The 20,023-nt window shown below is 41.5% G+C and overlaps 1 protein-coding gene across 1 annotated transcript; it reads right to left on the minus strand.

Annotated features, from left to right (window-relative positions):
- Positions 1 to 751: 751 nt before the first annotated feature.
- Positions 752 to 19,138, minus strand: ctdnep1a (CTD nuclear envelope phosphatase 1a). Its single transcript, XM_034676609.1, has 8 exons — positions 18,395 to 19,138; positions 13,918 to 13,984; positions 8,492 to 8,610; positions 8,322 to 8,393; positions 8,095 to 8,211; positions 7,882 to 7,993; positions 4,714 to 4,798; positions 752 to 2,029 (listed from the first exon to the last, which is right to left on the minus strand). Exons 1-8 carry the CDS (start codon positions 18,497 to 18,499, stop codon positions 1,969 to 1,971), a joined length of 738 nt encoding a protein of 245 aa, XP_034532500.1. The 5' UTR covers positions 18,500 to 19,138; the 3' UTR covers positions 752 to 1,968.
- Between the last annotated feature and the right edge of the window lie 885 nt (positions 19,139 to 20,023).

Below are 20,023 nucleotides of genomic sequence, written 5' to 3' on the forward strand. Positions count from 1 at the left end.
CACTTTTACCATTTCTGAAACAAATTTACATTTAGTTTGTTTGGATGGAGAGAAACCAAACGGAGTGACGTTAGTTGCTGGTAATCTGTTTGGTACCAGATCACTTCCGGTGTTTGGTACATTCCCTTTCCGTTAAAAAAACAAATGTACATTTGTTTCAGGGACAGTAAGTGTTCTGCCGTTTGTAAAATTGTCTCACCGCTTGTAAATGTGTTTTTTTGATTTTGTAAATTTGTTTTCTTAAATGTACATTTTTTTTGGCCTTTTTAAAAGTGTTTTGCTAATATCCTTTTGTTTTATAAAATGTAAAAATGTTTCCCAAAATGTAAATTTGTCTCCAACTTTGTAAAAGTGTTTCATCTTTTGTAAATTTGTTTTATCGTTCAGGGCCACCGTAGCATTTACATTTCCCTGATCTTGATATTCTGACAATGCAGCTTGTGAACAATTGCAAAAATGTTAAGTCTTTCTTTTCATACATCAAGTAACCGTCCAGAAATACAAATTCAGCAACGAAAACAAATATAATTTTGTTTCAAAGCTGATGCTGGATGTGTATTTGGAAAGCCACAGGCAGAATTGAGTTGTGTACATCTTTTACAGCAAGTTGAGAAACTGCGTGGACCCCTGCAGTTCATGGAGAAACCACAAGATGGCAGCATATTATAAGGGAAGAAAAAAGGTGTTGCACCAGGTGTTGAGCTCCTTCTCATGGAACAGCATGAACAGCATTAAAAGACAAGCAACATAGTAACTGGTCGATACTGACAAGTGTTTTTATTAGTAACACAGACCTGGAGACAGAGCCAATGAGAAGCCGCTGTGAGCCTTGATAAGACTGACATTGTTCAGAAGGCATTTAAAGACGGAGGGTCTAATAGTCGGACCCTTACAGAAAGCGGAGCGGGTAAAAACCGAAGGAGGGGGGGGAAAAGGCTGCAAATTTGAATCAAATACAAAACCAACTGCAACAAAAACAGAAGTGGGGAAAAATTAAGTGCAATTCCTATTCAATGAAATCAGGATGGCATCAAATGGCGAAGGGGGAGAGCGAAATGTCGTGGTATGCAGAGGTGGTACTATCATATATTATAAGAGAGAAACAATCAGATATGGAGAGGCGGCACCGCAGTCCACACGCTTTTTTCTCACAACTTTCCCGCCGTCTTTCACTCGGAGTCCTGTGAGGAGCTGTGGGGAAAGAGTGACTGAGAAAAAATACATCAGGCTGTGCGGCTTTTTGTCCAGGAATTCGCCCGTGGATGGCATGTTGCAAGCAGTCCCATCAGTTATTAAGTTGATCCGGTCTTGTTCAGCGGGAAAAACGTACCTCAGGAATCAATGAATCACCGCAGAGCTGTGAGGATCATCTAAAAAGGGGGCGTTTTTCTATTTTCCCCCTACTCACACTCTCCGAGCGGTTAAGACAGGATATTTATGAGTTGTCTGCTGAAGTGCAAAGTCCGGTAACGATGGAGGAGAAGAAGAAATAATCATGAAATATTGTCTTTTGTTGCTTTGCTGATCCTCCTCTTGCCCTCCCTCTCAATTGTCAAAAAAGTTTAAAAAGGACTAACGAAGTCAGCAAGTACACTTCCAACTCACGTACACAAGCTCACCTTCATTCGCACACAGTCAGTATCAGGAGCGATAAGGCAGAGAGGCTCCTTTTTGTTTTGGAAAAAAAAATACAAATAAAGATTTAAGAAGAAAAAAAAAACAAAAACAAGCTGGCTCCCCCTCCCTCCCTCCTCAGTAGTTTTTTTGGGGGGCTCTGGTGGTCCCCAGTACTGTACTGTTCGTCCCGCATTAGGCGGTCGCCCCAACCCTCGTCTCCTCGAGATGAGTCTGAGAGGCTCGCTGAGGGCTGGTGGGTCGTCTGTGCGGGGGGACGGAGGGCAGGAAGGAAGCCGGCAGCAGAAAGGAAGGGGCTGGTCAACAAGCCCCATCCCCTCCAGATTCAGCCAATCACCAGAGCCGGTGCTGGTGGAGGTTTCGACTGAGGACGGAGCGGACATCAGCGGTGAACCTGGGAGATGGGAAGTGAAAGAGGGGCGATGGCATTAGTTGGGAGTCATGTTTGACAACAAGCAGAAGTAATATCAGCGATTGGGAATGGCTGACAACAGGTTTAGTTTAGCAATAAGACTTGATAGTTTGTTACAGCTAGACGAGTATTTAGTGCCCAAATCTGGAAACCTCATGGTCACATTACTTTCTCACATATTTACTGTAGCGTCTGGCTTCTGATCGCTAAAAAAAGGCCTGTGTGCTTTTAGTCTTCTTTGATATGATGTTTATTTTAGGGATGCACCGCACAAGCAATGACACAAGCAAAAACCGCAGCCAGTGCTAATAAATGCAATGATAGGGGAGACTGGGGACAGTTGTAACATTTTTGACATTTCTGTCTATAACTTTGGCCTCTTTAAACCCAGTGTGTTCAAACTGCTATACAAACTAGCTGCAACTAAACTGAGCATGTGCAGAGTGAATCAGGTGATTCCTAACTTGCTGCTGATTGGAGCAAGTGCAAGTGTTACAATTCACCCATGTTACAACTGTCCCGGTCTGTAGGGATGGGTACCTTTCACATTTGAACCGATACGGTACCGATACCCGGTACCTGGGAATCGGTACCGGTACTCAACGGTACCAATTTTCGGTACTTTTGTGTTTTTATGTGGTAATAAATATATATATATATTTTTAAATCTCAAATTTGTTTAATTTAACATATTTATTCAATTTAACATGAAATGAACAGAAACAGGATTATATAGGTGATTAGATATATTAGCTGACACGTGCTCGTGGCGTCTAATTGCTCTTTCGGGAGTTTATCATGAACACACGTGAACGCCTGCGGACAGGAAAAAGTCAGTTCTCCGTCTCTTTAAAAGAACAGGACACACAACTTACTTGTTGGGCATTCACGCACACAAGAACGGTTATAAACAGGGTTAGGTAGTCGGAGCGAGAGGGTCAGTCTCAACCATAGACTGTAGAAAATAAACTTAATCCTCATGAAGTTCTGCCTCGTGGTGAGTGCGCGCGCCCGTCAGCTGCAGGCTCCGTTTGGCGCGCTCCCGTGCAGATGCAGAGAGCAGAGACGTCCACCCGGTCAGTCTCTGACTTTATTACAGGGCAAAAGTATGGAAATCCCCTACTCTTCCACTCCCTCACAGTCACAGGGATGCGTTCAGGTACCGAAACATGCTACCGTTTGATTTTACGCGAGTCGGTACTCGGTACTACCGACGGAATTCGGTCGGTACCTATAAAAGTACAGAATTCGGTACCCATCTCCCTACTAATAATTGGATAATCATTTATTTCGTTGTTTCGGTTTTCGGCCTCGGTTTCCTCATTTTCGGTATCGGCCAAGAATTTTCATTTCGGTGCATCCCTAATTTATTTCCTGCGCCTCGTTCTAACTTACAACTTTTGCAGTTTCAGGTTGTGCAGATGGATTACAGCTAGCTTATTAACTATGGCTATGTAAATAAATGTCTAGTTTCTACAGCTAGTTAACAAAAAGAAATGAATGAAAAGTGTTTATATTTTATTTTTGATATTTTATTCTATTCCATTCTATTCTATTTCATTTCTAGACATAAAGCCTGATTTTGTCTTTTACACACGTGAAACTACAGTGGTTTTTTGTGCAGCTCTGAGTGATCCCCCGTGAGGAGGAGGAACACAGGACACTCAGGTGTCCTACACTCAAACAGGTGCCTGAATGCATCCTATTTAGAAACAGAATGAGCACTTCTGCTCACGCTCCTTAAATGTGCTACTCTTACTTGCTTCCTAAGCACCCAAAGAGTCGGTCATCGGTTTGTTTCATTCTTAACGTCAGAGAAGTGTTTGCCTAACTGACATGACACTATATTTATTTACTCTTAAAAAAGGTGTGTTTCTAAAAAGGTGAAACATTTCTAAAGCATCCCAAAGCAGAGGATAATGGTATGTAGGTTGTACTGCGTTTAGTGAGATTAGGACACGGTCAGAGCCATAAATGCAATGGTAGGGGAGACCGGGGACAACATTTTTGACATTTCTGTCTATAACTTTGAGCTCTTTTAACTCAGTGTGTTCAAACTGCTGTGCAAACTAGCTTCAAGTGTCTGCTAATAAATGACCTTGAACATGCCTGTGCAACACAAACAGAAAATGAATGGCTTTATTTCAAATCCAAGGAGTGAAATGTTACAACTGTCCCCGGTCTCCCTACTAATAATTGGCATAACAATTTTTTTCGGTGTTTCAGTTTTTGCCTTGGTTTCCTCATTTTCAGTTTTTGGTTTTGGCCAAGATTTTTCATTTTGGTGCATCCCTTTATTATACATACAATAACATGAATTGAATATATTGCTAACTGTAGCTTTAGTCTATAACTGACGGTTTTGTTTCTTTCCTTCAGTTTTAACAAAAGCAAACTTGAACCGTGGTGTGAATCAATCAAACTTCATTTATATCGTTCTTTTCAAATTGCATTTTAAAGTGCTTTACGGACGTCTGATAAGCCTACAGTAAGCCAGAGCAAGACAACAGTGATATAACAGATGACATCTATAAAAGAGTAACATGAATAACATTAACTTAAATCATCCCTCTCCTAAATAACCACAGCCCATTTCAATACAGGCAGTGTACACAAGAGTTTGTTCTGTCTGTTTGCTTTCGTGCCAACTCTTCTCCGCCTTTTACCTTAGTGCATCCAGCATAGGCAGCAAGTTAAGAAGTGCTGTGTCACTAGGGTCGCTGAACCAGGACTTGATGGGTATTGCATTGTCTGGAGGGCAGAAAACAGGCAGTCAGTGGAGTCATAGAAAAAACGGACATGCTTGTGATTTTATGCTGCTGGGGTTAAAGAGCCCAGTGAGTGTTGGAGGAGCTGCACATTAATGTACTGTTGCTGCCTTAACAATAGCAGCCTTGTAGAGAGAATTAGACGCTCAGTTATTTACCCTCATCCCAAGGTTCATGTGTTTTTCATGAGGCTGCATTTGAATGTTTGTTAGAGATGAGTGTACACAGAATACAAGGTGTAAGATTTTGAAGATAAGTATACATTTATGCTGTAACCACAGTGTCTAAAAGAAGTGCATGAAATCAAAGATGTATAGGGATGTAACAGAGCAGGGTAATCATATTCAAACAGTAGGTAATTGCCTCGATATGTTGAACACACACACACAGAAATCTTAGATCGCCAGTATTCCTGGAAAGTTTTGGGAATGCACCAGCTGTCATCTCTTCTCTCACAGCCAAGTCAGCTTAATCAAGCTCAAAACACTGCATTCAGAGATCCTCTCATTTTAGACTGGTGGTCTGTCTGACATCTCTTCACAGACTCTCTCTCTGCTCTTTACCTTCTCGCTTCCATCATGAAAATGGGGGAGTAGGGGGAGGTAGAGCGTAAAGCCTGACCTCTAAACCAAACAGGCTTCTTAAGGCCAAATTCCAGCAGATCCGTGTTCGGTCCGTCTCCGATCCGTCACGGCACCGGATCTGATAGGTTTCTATTCTAGTCAATGGGTTAACCCCAACTGGATCCGCTCCATTGCGTTCTGGCTGCGTCTCTGATCCGGCAGGTAGGAACACAACGGATCAGATACGCAAGACTTCTATTTTTGCCGGATGTCCGAGCACGACGCATCAATTCAAGACAGAGCAGATGGAGCAGGACAGGAAGTCAGGCACCAAAACAAAATAAAAACCGGGTTAATTTTCAGAATAAAACACTCTTTGGTATTGTTAGATCGTTTTTAACTTAACTGTGACAACAAAATGTCATTTAGAGCGGAGCCAGGCCTGGAGTCAACAGGTCAGAGGTTTTCAGAGAACCATAAAGACAACATGGATGAGGAGAATCCTTGATTCAGTGATTGCCGTGGGGAAACCTCGGTCACATGACTCCAGATGTCTGGCGGTCCTGCTCTGTGCTGCGTTCCGAAAATGCAACCAGTGAGTGTTGACGGACAAGAGAGCACGGAGCCAGACCGCAGCGGATCGGAGACGGACCGGACATGGATCTGGTGGAAGTCCTGTGTTCCTCTGCCTTCCCTCTCCTCTTTCTTACATCTCTTGCCTTCCTCTCTTACCTTATGAAAACGAGGGATCAGGGGGAGCTAGAGCGTACAGCCCAAAGACTCCAGAGAGGCTTGGTAAGTGCACTAACTAATGTGAGAGTATTAACAACTACAGAAAAGATCTAATGAGTAGCGATGGGAATCCAGAACTGCTTTCAACTGGTTTGAGCTATCGGCATCATTTGTAGTAATGCTTAACGCTTTACTTATTGATGCCTTCCACTTAGATCCCCATGCCTTGCAAAACAGTGACATCATGCATCCCGAAAGGACGTCTGTATAGAGACAGACACGGTCCAAAGTGTGGAGTAAAGTGATGCTAACGGTGCAACGTGCAAAAGGTGGAAACACCGACAGCATGCAGAACAATATGTCATCGCAGCATGGCAGTCAATATCAGCAGTGTGGTGTGTTTGATGCTCTATGCCGCAGGTGTTTTGGTTTAAAGGGTGACCCTGTTAATTGGTGACTTTCAGCCAATGTCGTCTCTGAATGTTTTTTAACTCATAGTGAGAAGTTTGGAGTTCAGGCTTTCTGTGTGCAGATTTTGATTCTACTACATGTTTCTGATTGTGTCACTGTTGAAACTCTGTGTTGCTGTCATACTTGACCAGGTCTCCCTTGGTAATTGGATCATTGATCTCAATGGGAGAAACTTGGTTAAATAAAAAGGTAAAATAAAATGCCTTTACTTTTTTTTTTTGTATTAAAGTTATACTGTGTAGACTGATCCTGATGAGGTGGAAATCTCCCATACCCCCCTCCCATACACACTGGATTTGTAATGTACTATTTTATCTTAAATTAGAAAATATAAGATTCTCTCTCTTAGGTAGGTCCAATAAGTTTGTAAAGGTTTGGGCCCCTTTCTCGAATATGTCCAAAGTACTACATTTTCAGATATTCTAAGTTAAAGCAAGGTGAAATGAATGTGGAATGTAAGTAGTGTGGCAGGATGTGGCAGCATGGGCTCTTTATTTATTTTTTAAAGTTTGGTTTAATCTAACTTATGGTGTTTTTGTTTGGTTTGCCGTTTCCTTTTTTTGTTTAATTGGGAAATTTGGATGTGTGTATGTATATATGTATATATATTTTATTATTAATATTTTAGCACACTTTTATCATGATCATCATTGTTATTATTTGTAACTTTATTTTTTATTTTTTTCCTGATGTTTTAATGTTAAATCTGGAGTCACAAGTGTGGTCGTTGTTATTTGTAATGTTGTCTGCTCGACATAAGCAAATATGTTAATGCAGCTATTGTTTCCTCATATATCTCTACTTGTATTCGTTTAACATTATGTTAGGTTAACAGGATTTGGGTACATTTCAGGGGAATTCTCTCAGTTTCAACAGCTGTTACCACAACAACCACCGACACCTTTGGCTGAAAGTAACCAGTTAACACGGTCACTCTTTAAACTGGAACACCGATCTATGACAGCTTCCTCGTCTCACACCCAGTGAAGGTACGTGTGTCAAGAGAAAGGATTTGATCGATAGCAGAATCCATACTGGCATTGTTATTAATACAGTTTTATCCATTCCCACCCCTGCTGACGAGTATCAGTTGAATACTTACAAACTTCAATATTATCACCACATTTGTTGTTTATTTCCTCTAGTGCTGTATTGAAAACATACCTAACCTTGGCCACAAAAGCAAGCTTTCTATGTAATCATGATCTACACCCCTTCAGGAGCTCTGTTTCCCACCATATCCATGGATGATGTAAGTGTGCAGAATGTGTAGGAAAGTGAATCAGTCTTTGGGACATACCTGGATGGCTTCGATAAGCGCCAGGCGAGTTGTCCAGGATGACAATACTGGATAGGTCATCATGTACTACAGACAAGTCTTTAATATAACTTCCTAGATCCAACGTACAATGCTGGGAAAAAAGAAACAAGAAAGTCATCAACACCAACAGGAGGAGGCCAAAGAGCCTGAGCTCTCCCGCTCAAACAGAGTAAACAGAGTTTATGTGAGTACCTGTCTGTAGTATCTGCGTTTCAGGATGTTCCTGTTGTTGTCCAGCTTGTCTGCCACCGCTGAGCCGTAGATCTCCATACTGGCTGTAAAAACCACCAGCTCATACCACTGGCTTACCTGTACACAGAGTACAGAGTGAATGATAGTAGGATTATTCTCTCAAACAAATACAGCTTTATGAATCAGGTACAGTTAGAAAGGAGCATAACGGAGAGACACTGACTCACCACTTCTAAAAAGAAGTCCACATGTGGCCTTTTATGTACGAAGAATCTGACTGGATGTTTGTCGATGACGACCTGCACACACAAAAGAAAAACAGAGGTGCCCGGTTTGTTCGGATCGACATCTTCAAATCTGTGTTCAAACATGTACATGTGTGTGTGAGAGCTCGTACTTTGAGGATAAAGTCTGGCGGCGTGCCAGGTCTCACTGTGGGTCTGAGGACCCCGTCATGGTGAGAGTGGATCAGCGTCTCGTCCAGGTCCAGCACCAGAATCTTCCTCTTTACTGTATCTAAAGTTCATCATAAAACATATACACGTGTGATTTTTAAGTCAGTACTTTACATGTATACAATAAAGCAGGTTATGGGGAGAAATGAGGTTACACAGGAAATTGTGCAACATGTACATACCCTGCAGTGACATGCTTACTGTTAAATCTGCATATACAGCAGGTCAGGGATCAGGCTTTCCCTCTAATCTGAACTTTGTTTATAAACCACTATTTAGTTATAATAAGAGCTGTGGAGGAACTTTTATAAAGGGGTAAAAGCAATTATTGCAACACCATAAGCAAGGCTATTTAATGCAATGTGCTTCTAATCCAGAACCACGTTTATAGCGTGAAGTAGGCTTTAAGGTGTGATGTAGCATCTTTTAGACCACTAAATTGGCACCAGTTAATCTGAGGGTAGCTGCTGACAGCTAGCTTGAGCTTCATCTGACTGCATCAAAGCAGTGCAGAGGGTCGGTAATTACACTCAGGTCTCTATCTATCATCTATCCTTTATTTTTTCTCACAATACAGAATCAAAAAAGATAATATCACAATAAACATTTTCTATTTCGACAACATGAGTACTTCCAGACAAAGAAGAACGCACTGAGTATGAAGATACAGTGCCTACATTTCAAAAGTTTTCCTGCAAGTTCTCAGCGTTTTGTTTTGCTAAGTGGTGTGTACACCGTTACTCAACAGAGTCTCTGCAATGCAAAGATGGTAAAGGCAAAGACGAGTCTCACTGATAAAACAAAAAATCAGACACTGAAATGCTTGACAAATCGTTTTTCTTTATCATTTAAGTAATTCTAAATTTGGCAAAGATGTTGTTTAAACTACTTACTTCTCTTGGACATTAATCATCATGCAAGAACACAACAGTGATCTTTGAGAGGGGGTTAGACCACTATACTAGATTCTGCCTGTATTGATGCTACACTTGGTTATGGTTATGTTGAAGTTTGAGTTCAAGTTTGATTATTTGATGATTTTTTATCTCTTTTAAAATAGTGTTAGATTCATAGACTGTATAAATAATGGATGTAGTATCCATGACAATACTCATCTGTTCCTGAGTGCTGTTTTGAAGCCAATCGACAGCAGAAGCCATATTGGAAATGCGGAACTAAATCAGGCATAGTGTGAGGTAAAGAGTTTGAGCCTCTTAGCCAACAGCTATGTGTTCCCGACCGAGAGTCAAGTCAGTCATGTCCATATTTGGGCAAAAACTTGTAATCTTAATATCTTCTGAACCGTTGCCTTAGGAAAAAAATTCACCCCCCGTACAGTGTGTGCTGATAGAGAAATTAGCTTCATAGACCGAAGCCGTTTTTTGAACCAGGCTGTAAACATGTTTATTAATGCTGCAAAGATCGTCTTTTTTGAATTGGTGTGTATGTGGTTTCTGGTGTTTCTGCAGCCAGCCTCAAGCAGATTCTCGATGAACTGCAGTTAATAACACTTCCGCATGGGCTTCATAGTTTAAGACCGGAGGTTGCCGCTTGGTTAGATTTCTGTCTTCCTTTTTTTATATTAGATTACCATGTGAAGGACATTGCTTTCAATCTTACTAGAAAGGGAAATTCATGCAGGAAGTACAAGGAAGTTAACACTGAAATTAACGATTATATTCTGAGTGCTGCCTCAGCATCAAAGTGAGGTAAGTAGACTAATCTTAACCTGAGTGTTGTTGTTAAACCAATGTTTAAACAAAGCAATAATGTCCAAGACTGAGTGTACTTGAAGTCTTATCCATGTCAACATTCTTTTAATGTTAATCGTGTTTATCATGAGGACTTTATTTCTCCTAACGAGGGAATTAGTTTGGTTGTACCAATCAGTAACTTACAAAATAGCCTTGAAAATAAACATGAAAAAGAATGGTAATAAAATCGAGATCCTGAGTCTGCCACAGAAAATCATGAATCATTTATGTTTTTGCCGAATCGCCCACCACTACAACAGAAATCTGAATGTAATCACGTCTCTTAGAGAAAAGTCACATTCATTTAGAATAATTACAAAGCTCTCTGCCTGCTGAGAAACACAAGAGTGACAGCACTACTTGTAAAGGTATTATTAAAATAATAAAATGTATCATCATTATTATGCTAAAACACTGATGTAAAGGAGCACCTTTGCATTAATGTGAATGGACAAAACTTTTTTTGATGGCTAGCTCAGATTATTTTTGTTTTACTGTCCAAAGTGTATCATAAACTGGAAAAAAAGCATACTACGCTGTTTTTCTGGATTTAGGTAATACAGGTACTATTTGATTTAAAATTTGGATTTTGATGGGTGATCCTGAGTCTGTTTGTTGTTGATCTTTATTTGCAAGCATCAATTAGATAAATCTAAGCATTTGATTTTCTTACTGCATTATCAGATATTTGAGCAATCACAAATAAGTCTCCTTCATTTATAACAGAATGAACCTAATATTGATGCTGGTTTCTAGGACTAAATGGGTTAAAAATGTAAGAACTATGAGAAAGATTAAAGCACTTATTTTTCCCTCACTTTTAGACCCATCAACTTGGTTACAGATGATATACACACCATACAACTCTATAATGTTGAGCCTTGGAACCACCTAAAGGCCATTTCTTCTGGCCCGATTCTGCAGGTATAAGAGAGAAACATTCCCCACAGTAGACAAAGTAGCATAAGTTATGTCCTGAGGATTCCTGTATTCAACACCAGCAGCGTTAGCAGCCCTTAATAACTGACTGAATAGAGAGGGGTCGATCTACTCTTAAGACGGGACCTGGATCTCCAGCTGAGGTCAGTGTGGTGAGTGAGAGGCGAGAAAAGTGGAACTGAAGTACAATCCTTCCTCTAAGTCAAGAGTGTGCTTTTCAATGAGCTCCCTACGGGCAGGAGGAAGGCTCATTCATAGCTCACACACACCAGGCCATACTGGTGTGTGTGTGCTGCCTGCAAACGCTTTGCATTTCCTCTCCACTTCCACACCACAAACATGACTCTCCACCGTCAGAGTCAGAGCAGGAAACTAGATTTTTCTGCTAACTGTTGAGCTGATTCTGACATTTTCCTCCAACTGTAATTCACCGTTTAACTGCAATGCTTTTTCTGGATAGAGAGCTGTTTATGTAGCTCTGTGGCTCACCGTAAGACGCCAAATCAAGCGCTCCTTTAATTTTAGCATTCTGGTTATAGTCTTGAGAAACACTGTGGTCTGTATGTTAGTTTTTTGGCAAAGGCTTTCTGTGCAGTTGGACTACCTTTGTCCAGTCATATCAGTGCACGAACTAGTAGAGGACTTTTCACATTGTATCTCTCAAATCAAGGCTTCAAAAGAGGTAAACTTCTCCCTTCTTAGGGCTTCTGTCCATTAACAGAGAGGTTTTTTGTGCTGGCAGCGCCTGTTTCTACATAACGTGCAGTTGAGAGATTTTAGCACTCAGCAACCTAGATGCAAAATCACCCTCTGTGTCCGCTGTTGTTTTATTGTCACTACATTCTGAGATGAAAATTAGGGATGCACCGAAATGAAAATTCTTGTTCGAAACAGAAAAAACGAAAATGAGGAAACCAAGACCGAATACCGAAAACCGAAAAAAAATATTCTGCCAATTATTAGTAGGGAGACCGGGACAGTTGTAACACGGGTCAGTTGTAACACTTGCACTTGCTCCAATCAGGAACAAGTTAGGAATCACCTGATTCACTCTGCACATGCTCAGGTGAGTTGCAGCTAGTTTGTATAGCAGTTTGAACACACTGGGTTAAAAGAGCTCAAAAGTAAAGACAGAAATGTCAAAAATGTTACAACTGTCCCAGGTCTCCCCTACCATTGCATTTATGGCTCTGACTGTGTACTAACCTCACTAAAATCAAGGATCTCATTGAACATATCAGACAACGAGGGTGCATGCCCCTCATCTGGTTCAGAGAGACCAGTCCTTTTTTCTGCGCTCTGTTCTCCTTCTCCTGCGCTCTGCACTTCTCCGTCTCCAAGCAGGTTCTCCGCATCCATCGCGGCCTGGATCATTTCTCGTGCGCGCTGCTTTATTCACACATCCAAGTAATGATCTTTATAACAAGGATCAAGTCACGATGAAGTGCAGAGGATCCGAATAGATCTCAGTGAAACGTGTGCTGACAGACTAAGAGTGTACTTTTCATTGTTTTCACTCTGTGGTCCGTCTCAACCTCTTTGCTTAGAAGACGCTTTAGTGCTGCAATTAAAGGAATAACAGATACAGACATGTTGGACCTTATCCAGACAAGCGCGTACCTTGTTGCGTCATCACAACATTCTGTTTCAGACGTTTTGTTTCGGTGATAAAAGTCTTTCAGAAGAAAACCGAAAATGCACATCTTCAGTGGCCGAATTTTCGGTGCATCCCTAATGAAAATAGCTCAGCTATGGGAACACCAACCATCATCAATATCCCTCTATCTCATTGACCAATCCAAAACAGAGAAGGGGTGGGACTTATTGATACGACTTGTTCTACAACAAAAGCAGAGATGAAGCAAAGTACGCTTCCTCTCATACGTCTAGAATTAATTTAATGAGGGCACAATTTCCATGTCTGAGCTGCTGCTAATGCCAGGACATGATTTCTTTCTTCTGTTCTTAAGTTTAAAACTGTATAAATATTAATAAAAAATAATTAAAATACATACAGAGCACTTAAAAGTCACTACAAAGGGAAGTGGAATACCGTGAGACAACTTTTATATCCTAGCACCAGTAAGCACCCCTTGGAGAGGCGCTCTGAAATTGAGTATGTTGGTGCTGCAGGTGCATAAAAAGCCTCTAGTGGACACAGGCCCTTGAAGTGGTAACAGTCCACTTTGTTGAGCTCTATTCACAATGCAAAGCAACAGACTATGATCTTCAATCTATGATATTTAAGTTTCCAGTCACTCTTAATTTTAACATCCCAATAACGCTTCATAGTTTCACTAATCAGAGGATTTAAGTGATTTGCAGCTAGTCGTTTGTACTTCAGTGAGTGAACACAGCCAAGTGTCTGAGCTACAAGACATTCTGATGACTGTCCTAACCGAGTGGACGAAAGTGATCAGGCTGAGTGTGTGTTAACTTGCTGATATCTTTTCTTTCCTGCTCCATCACTTCTTCCTCGACCGACTGGTTTGGCTAAAAAAAATGTTGTTATAGTGTCTCCTCTCTAATCGGTATCATAAAAATACCCAACCACATCTATGTAAAGACCTACAGTAAGACAGATGGGAATGTGCTTTACTACCAACTACAGTTTACAAAAGTCTTACACAAGAGCCCTGACAATAAGCAAACCATGAAAGCAATCATGTACTCACTGAGTCTGTTTCTGGAGATAGGTGACAGGGGCAAAGTGTCGTATCGCACCGTCTGATACTGGATTATCTGCAGAAGAGAGCAAATGAGACAGTCAGGGGACAGAAGGTTGTTAAAACATACTGAAAACACAACATACAAAGCCCCCTGGGAAGCTTCAAACTTTATTCATCCATTCTTTTTACTTTTATTTCAGATAAAAGAGGGGATTCATTCTTTATTTTTATACACAGGGTGCTGTTTCCACTGCTCTAAAAGCCTCCACACATTTTATAAGAAGAGGCCAGTGTTAGTGTTCGGTAATCCTTCAGGGTCTAAAGAGAAGTGGTTTTATGTCGTGATACTCCCTGTGATCTGAATCCAATTTGAAAAGAACATCATGGTGGAAACAGAACCGGGCTCGGGACGATTTTGATCAAAGTACGGCTTCTTCAAATCCCCAAACTTATACTTAAGCCTTTGGACTTTTGATTCTTCCCTGAGAGGGCCGAGGAGGACACTATACTGAGAAAAGCTGAAAGGAGACTCAGTCACTTCCACCCCATGACTCCTTCTCTCCAACTTCCTCGCTCTGCTCAGAGACGGTCCTTTCCAGTGCCGCTCTCGCCTGGGGGCTCTGCACTTTTCTTCACAGGGTTATTTTTATCCCCCCAGCTGTCGGTGGGTGTCAGTGGAGCATGGGGCACACATAGAAAAGGGAGACTTGCAGGGTGACTTTGACTGGGACTTGGCTGCTTGGGTCCTAAGCCTCGGGGACAAGGGGGGGCCTCCACTCACAGTGTCCCCTCCCACCGCTACTGCCTGGCAGAGAACGCTCGGGGGAAGTCTATTGGTGCAAGCAACCGCTGGGCACCACGGGGGGAAACCTCACCCTAGAGGCAGAACTCTGCACCTCAAAGAGCGTCCATCTGGATCTCTTCCCTGCAACTCGGAGTGACTTCTCTGCCTCCACAAGTGACATTGGCAAATGTCTGCACTTAAAATATAAGGGGAATGTCCCTCAAGTTGTCCATTATTAGAAATCAATGGATGATGTGAAGGCAAGAAGAATGAAACTAACAGCAGAGGAAAGCTGCCTCTACAGGGTTCTCATAAAAAGACATTCAGAAGTCGGCAAATTTTTGTTGTTGCTGTTGTTTTGCATCTGATACAGTACAATAATTTGATAACATCCATTATTCCATGCAAATTACAATCAGACATACATAGTTGGCATGTTTAGATGACTTTTAAAAAGGATTAAAAGAGTTACATAGAAAAATATGTTAGGTTATACTGCATATTTTAGAATGTGGCTGATGTTTATGTCAGAAGTCATACTAAACTGCATTAATCTACACTTCATAACAGACTTTATATCCAACACCAGACAGTGACTGTTTAGATTTGATATGCTGTCATTTAGGATGGGAAAACGTATCGCTAAACAGCAGCCACACTGACGAAGCTGCCTGCAGCCTTGTAAATGCAGACGTATGCTGTTGCAGATTATTTTGAAATACCATACATAGCCAGATTCATCGGCCGAACCATAACGGACTCATTTAAAACCATAGACTGTATAAAATATGGACGTAGTACCCGTGACGTCACCCATCTGTTTTTGAAGCGCTGTTTTGAGGCCAGTCGGCATCTGCAGCCATATTGCTTCTGTCGAACCAGTGTGACGTAAAGAGGCGGGCTTTGAGCCTCCTAGCCAACAGCTACAGTGTTCCCACCTGTCAAGTCAACTGTGCCTCTCATTGGAAGACTCGTAATCTCAATATATTCCCCCTACAGTGTGTGCTGATCGAGAAACAAGCTATCCTGACTACACTCGTCTTTTGTACCAGGCTGTAAACATGTTTATTTCTGCTGTAAAGATCAGCTTTTTTGAATTGGTGTGTATGTGGTTTCTGGTACTTCCGGAGCCAGCCTCAAGCGGATCCTCGATGAACTGTAGTTTTTAACACTTCAGCATTGGACTCATATTTTTAGACCGGAGGTTGCCGCTTGGTTTCAACCTAGTTAATTGGAAGGGGTTCGTTGTCAGGAAATAAAAAACACCCCACAAACAATCAGAACTTAGTATTCACCCTGACACTGGTTCAATGATATATAATGGAGATAAGCAGCTAGTCTTGGTATTTCTGGAGCTTTTAAGAGGCAATCAACAAGGGTCTAAAGTCACAATTGCAATCGTCTTGATTTGCTGATGAACAAGTGGACATGTCTGCTCCGGCTGGTCGGGAAGCTGGTCATATTTCAGAATTCCATCAAGAGGAAGCAGAAACCTGAAAATGTGACATTTTAACAACCAATCATCTCATGCTCTGTTGAATCAGGATCGCTTGTTTTATGACCTAGTCCTCATCGTCATGATCAAACACAACTTTATTGGTTGCTTTTTTAATCGTGTCTCCTGCCATGGAAACAGCTTCAGCCTCTTCTTTACTGACAGACAGAGGAATATAAGATCAATTAAAGGGGTTGGCTTTGTTTTAACAACATTTACATTAAGAATACATGTTCATAACTTTCCTTTAGTTACCTGTCATGGTTTCTCGTCTACAGAATCCCCTACATTAAACTGCTCGCTCCATAGGCGGCGGCTGGGTCACTGCTTTGCTCCACGTGCATCACATAAAGTTAAACAACAGCCCTAAACTGTTAGTGAGAATGAGAGAAACAAGAGGGAGGGAGAAAGAAAGAACAGTGCGCTCTCTGTGCTGACCTAATCCCTCTCACTTCAGCCACAACATGGACTGGACGACTCACTCTCAGGCCCCTGTTCACAACCCTGCAAGTGTTGCTGCCGCACAATAAACCTCCAGCGAACAGCGAGTTGATTACAACACGCGGCGCGGCACTCCTCCAAGCTTTGTTGGCTGCTTGATACGGGGCTGGAGCCGAAGTCCACTCATATTACGACACTTCTGTATGTCTATTAATGTCACAGCAACACCTGCGTGTGTGTCTAAGTTACAAGCAGGTGGCTTCTGTTAAATGCTGAGTTTATTGTGGAGCGTTCGGACGCAGTTGAAGGTGACTCGCAGGATTGTACTTGGACGTCGTTGACCGAGCCGTTCATTCACACTATTCCCACCTCATCACACAATCACATACACTTACATTGATGTTACTTTACTGGTGTTGTAACAAATTGGCAATGATCTGCAATATTTCAATATTTGATTGATTGTTTTGAAGTTATTTATCAAGATGAAATGCAAAACAGTCCTGGCTTCAGCGACAGTGCGTGGGTTTTCTGTTTGGAATACTTTCTAATGGGAGATATTTCTAAATGGCCATAGCCTTTGAACATTCAATCAGAGAGAAATACTTTAAATAAATCTCCCAATGTATTCAGAAAGACCTGCAGCAGACACTTTGGGGGGGGCTTTCTATTTTATGGACCATTGGAGGACTACGGCTGTTTTTGAAACGGCCTGCTACATACTACCTACTACTGTAGTAGGCAGTACGTACATCTTACTACATACTGCGTTTGAATTTAGTATGTAGTATGACTGTTCTATTGGATCTGGTTTGCAGTATGCTGGGTCAGACGTCACTGAATAGAGAAAGTGCTTCTTTAACATCCACTTATGATTTAAAAAGTTAGGAAGTGGTTTATATGGAATTTTTAAAAAAATTCACAGCACATAAAAACTGAGTTCCCCCGGTAAATAAAATAAGAGAAAAAGCAGGAACAAGCGTTGTGCATTGTGGGAAACAGTATGTGAGGCAGACTGGTCCGATGCATACTGTGAAATTTTCCTGAATCAGTACGACATCCGGGGAGTTTTGGCATACTGCAGATTATGCTCTTGTTCACATACTACATACTGAATTTTGGCCGAATCAGTCCTTACTGCTAGTGTAGTAGGCGGTTTCGAAAACAGCCTAACTGATGAATCTGTTCTGTGAACTTCAGCAGCACTATGCTGCATCCTGTGTGGCTGTTTCTGCCCGACGGGGAAGCATTTTTGTGTGTTTGATGTAAAGATGCTCCAGGCCATATTCAAATAAAGTTGATGCTGATGTTGAGAGTTTAGACTAAAATGAAGCAGACTGCAATCTCGTAAACGTAAGACTTAAATCTCATATGTATCTAACTTTATTCTTGTTAATTTATGAGAATAAACTCCTAAATATACAACTTTTGTGAGTTTATTATCAAACCCTGGTCCTCTGTTGTAGGTTGCATATTTATCTAACATGCATCAGTTACTGTATCTTTCAGAATTTTCTGAACTGAACTGGATGAGAGGTTAAACACAGTCTGATACTCACACATGTACACCATGCAGACCCACTTCATGAAAGTCATTCTGGTGGCTGCACACTAAGGCAGAAAAGGTAAAGCACGTGTAGTCCGAGCATCCATGTGTGTGGATATGATCTGATAGATAACGTTCAGGCACAATGAAACCCTCGGACACGTTCTGACTGCTCTCTGATAACAAGCACACAACACATGTTTGAAACCCTTCTCACCGTTCGTAGGTGCTTCCTGAGGATGTACATGATGAAGCCCCATAGTCTCGACGTGACGCCGAGGAAAGTGCGGATGCCAAGTAAACATTGCCGGGTCTTCAGCATGTTGACGAGCCTTCAGAGACCCCCACAGGAGCCCGACTTTACTTCTTAGTTGATAGCAAGCTTTCGTCTGAAGTTCTGGGGTCAGTTTCAGAGGGAACTTGATTGCTAGTGATAGTCGAAACGCGTTTTTAGCCACAACCGCCAAACTAGCAATTCAAATGAACCCAGAGGCCAAGCAAACGTGTGAGTACCCTGCTCTGCACACTTGTGGCACAATCAGCATTAAATACAGTTCATTCGCATTGTAGTTTTAAAATACGAACGTGGACGTGTTGGAAGGAGAAGCTGCTGCTGCTGCTGTGTGGACCTTAGCACGCAGCTCGTTGACAAGCTAGCTGTGAACCAAATAACGTTAGCTTACAGCTACCAAGCTACCGCTAGCTCGACAGGGTGACCACCTTGAACCTTGGACAAAAATCCCCCAAAAAAGCTGCGGGGCCGCCCGTCGACAAGCACCAGGTCAACGTGACTTCACTCTGAGCAGCGTCCGTGGAGAGACAGCTTTAAAAAAGTTCCCCAAAGTCTAACCGGTCCGGGTAAAATCAGTTTGTAGTCCAGTGGAGATCCGGAATGAAACTGCGAGCCGCCATCGCCGCCTTGCCGTCACTTCCGGGAGGAGTCCCGGGGTCGCGCGCAGCACGTCCACGTGGATGGAAAATAAACAGACGTGGACGTGCTGGATCAGGAACCTGAGAAGTCCTTCAAAGTGAACCGGTCTGTTTGAAAATTAAGATTAAAAATCAATACTTTATGTATTTACTCATTTTTGTGTTGTCGATTTATTTTATTTTATTTTATCTTATTTTTATTCTTTCTTGTTTTTGTTTTGTTTTGGGTTCCTTTTCCCCCTCTCTTCTCCTCCGTTTTCTCTCTCTTCACAACTGTATAAATGTGTCCTTCCACGTTTTGTATTGTTTGTACTTGTTAGTATGACTTCATGTTTACACACTAATTGGTGAAATATAAAATTTAAAACATTTAAAAAAAAAAGACTGTCAGTGGTGTTTTGTATTATTTAATTTAATGTTTGTATATCTTACTTACACAGCGACTTGATTTGTGTCAATAAACCTCATGTGGTTTCAAGTTGTAAAACAATTCAACTTTAACAAAATCACAGGGCATGGGTGAGCACTTTTTTATGTGCACCAGAGCCCAACCGACTTGGTGCCCTAGGCAAGAATTTAACTAGTGCCCCTTGTACTACAACCAACTCCACCAATCACATCACATGTACACTGAAAGACAACTGATACCCAGCTTTATGTTTTACAGGTTTCCTTTGCTTTAAAATAAAAATGACCTCTAAAAGAACATTGATAAAAGGGTAATAACACTGATATTTAGCAGGAAAATAATTATACAATTTCAAAATGCATAATGTAATAGTAGTAGAATTCATTCAGTCATTATATAACACAATAATTTTCACAGTGCAGACACTCTAGACCAGCCCTATTCAACTAGCGGCCTGCGGGCCACATGAGGCCTGAAAGCAACCCTCGAGTGGCCCTAAAGCAACTG

Source organism: Notolabrus celidotus, chromosome 23 (assembly GCF_009762535.1).
Source record: "Notolabrus celidotus isolate fNotCel1 chromosome 23, fNotCel1.pri, whole genome shotgun sequence".
NCBI classification, from domain to species: Eukaryota; Metazoa; Chordata; class Actinopteri; order Labriformes; family Labridae; genus Notolabrus; species Notolabrus celidotus.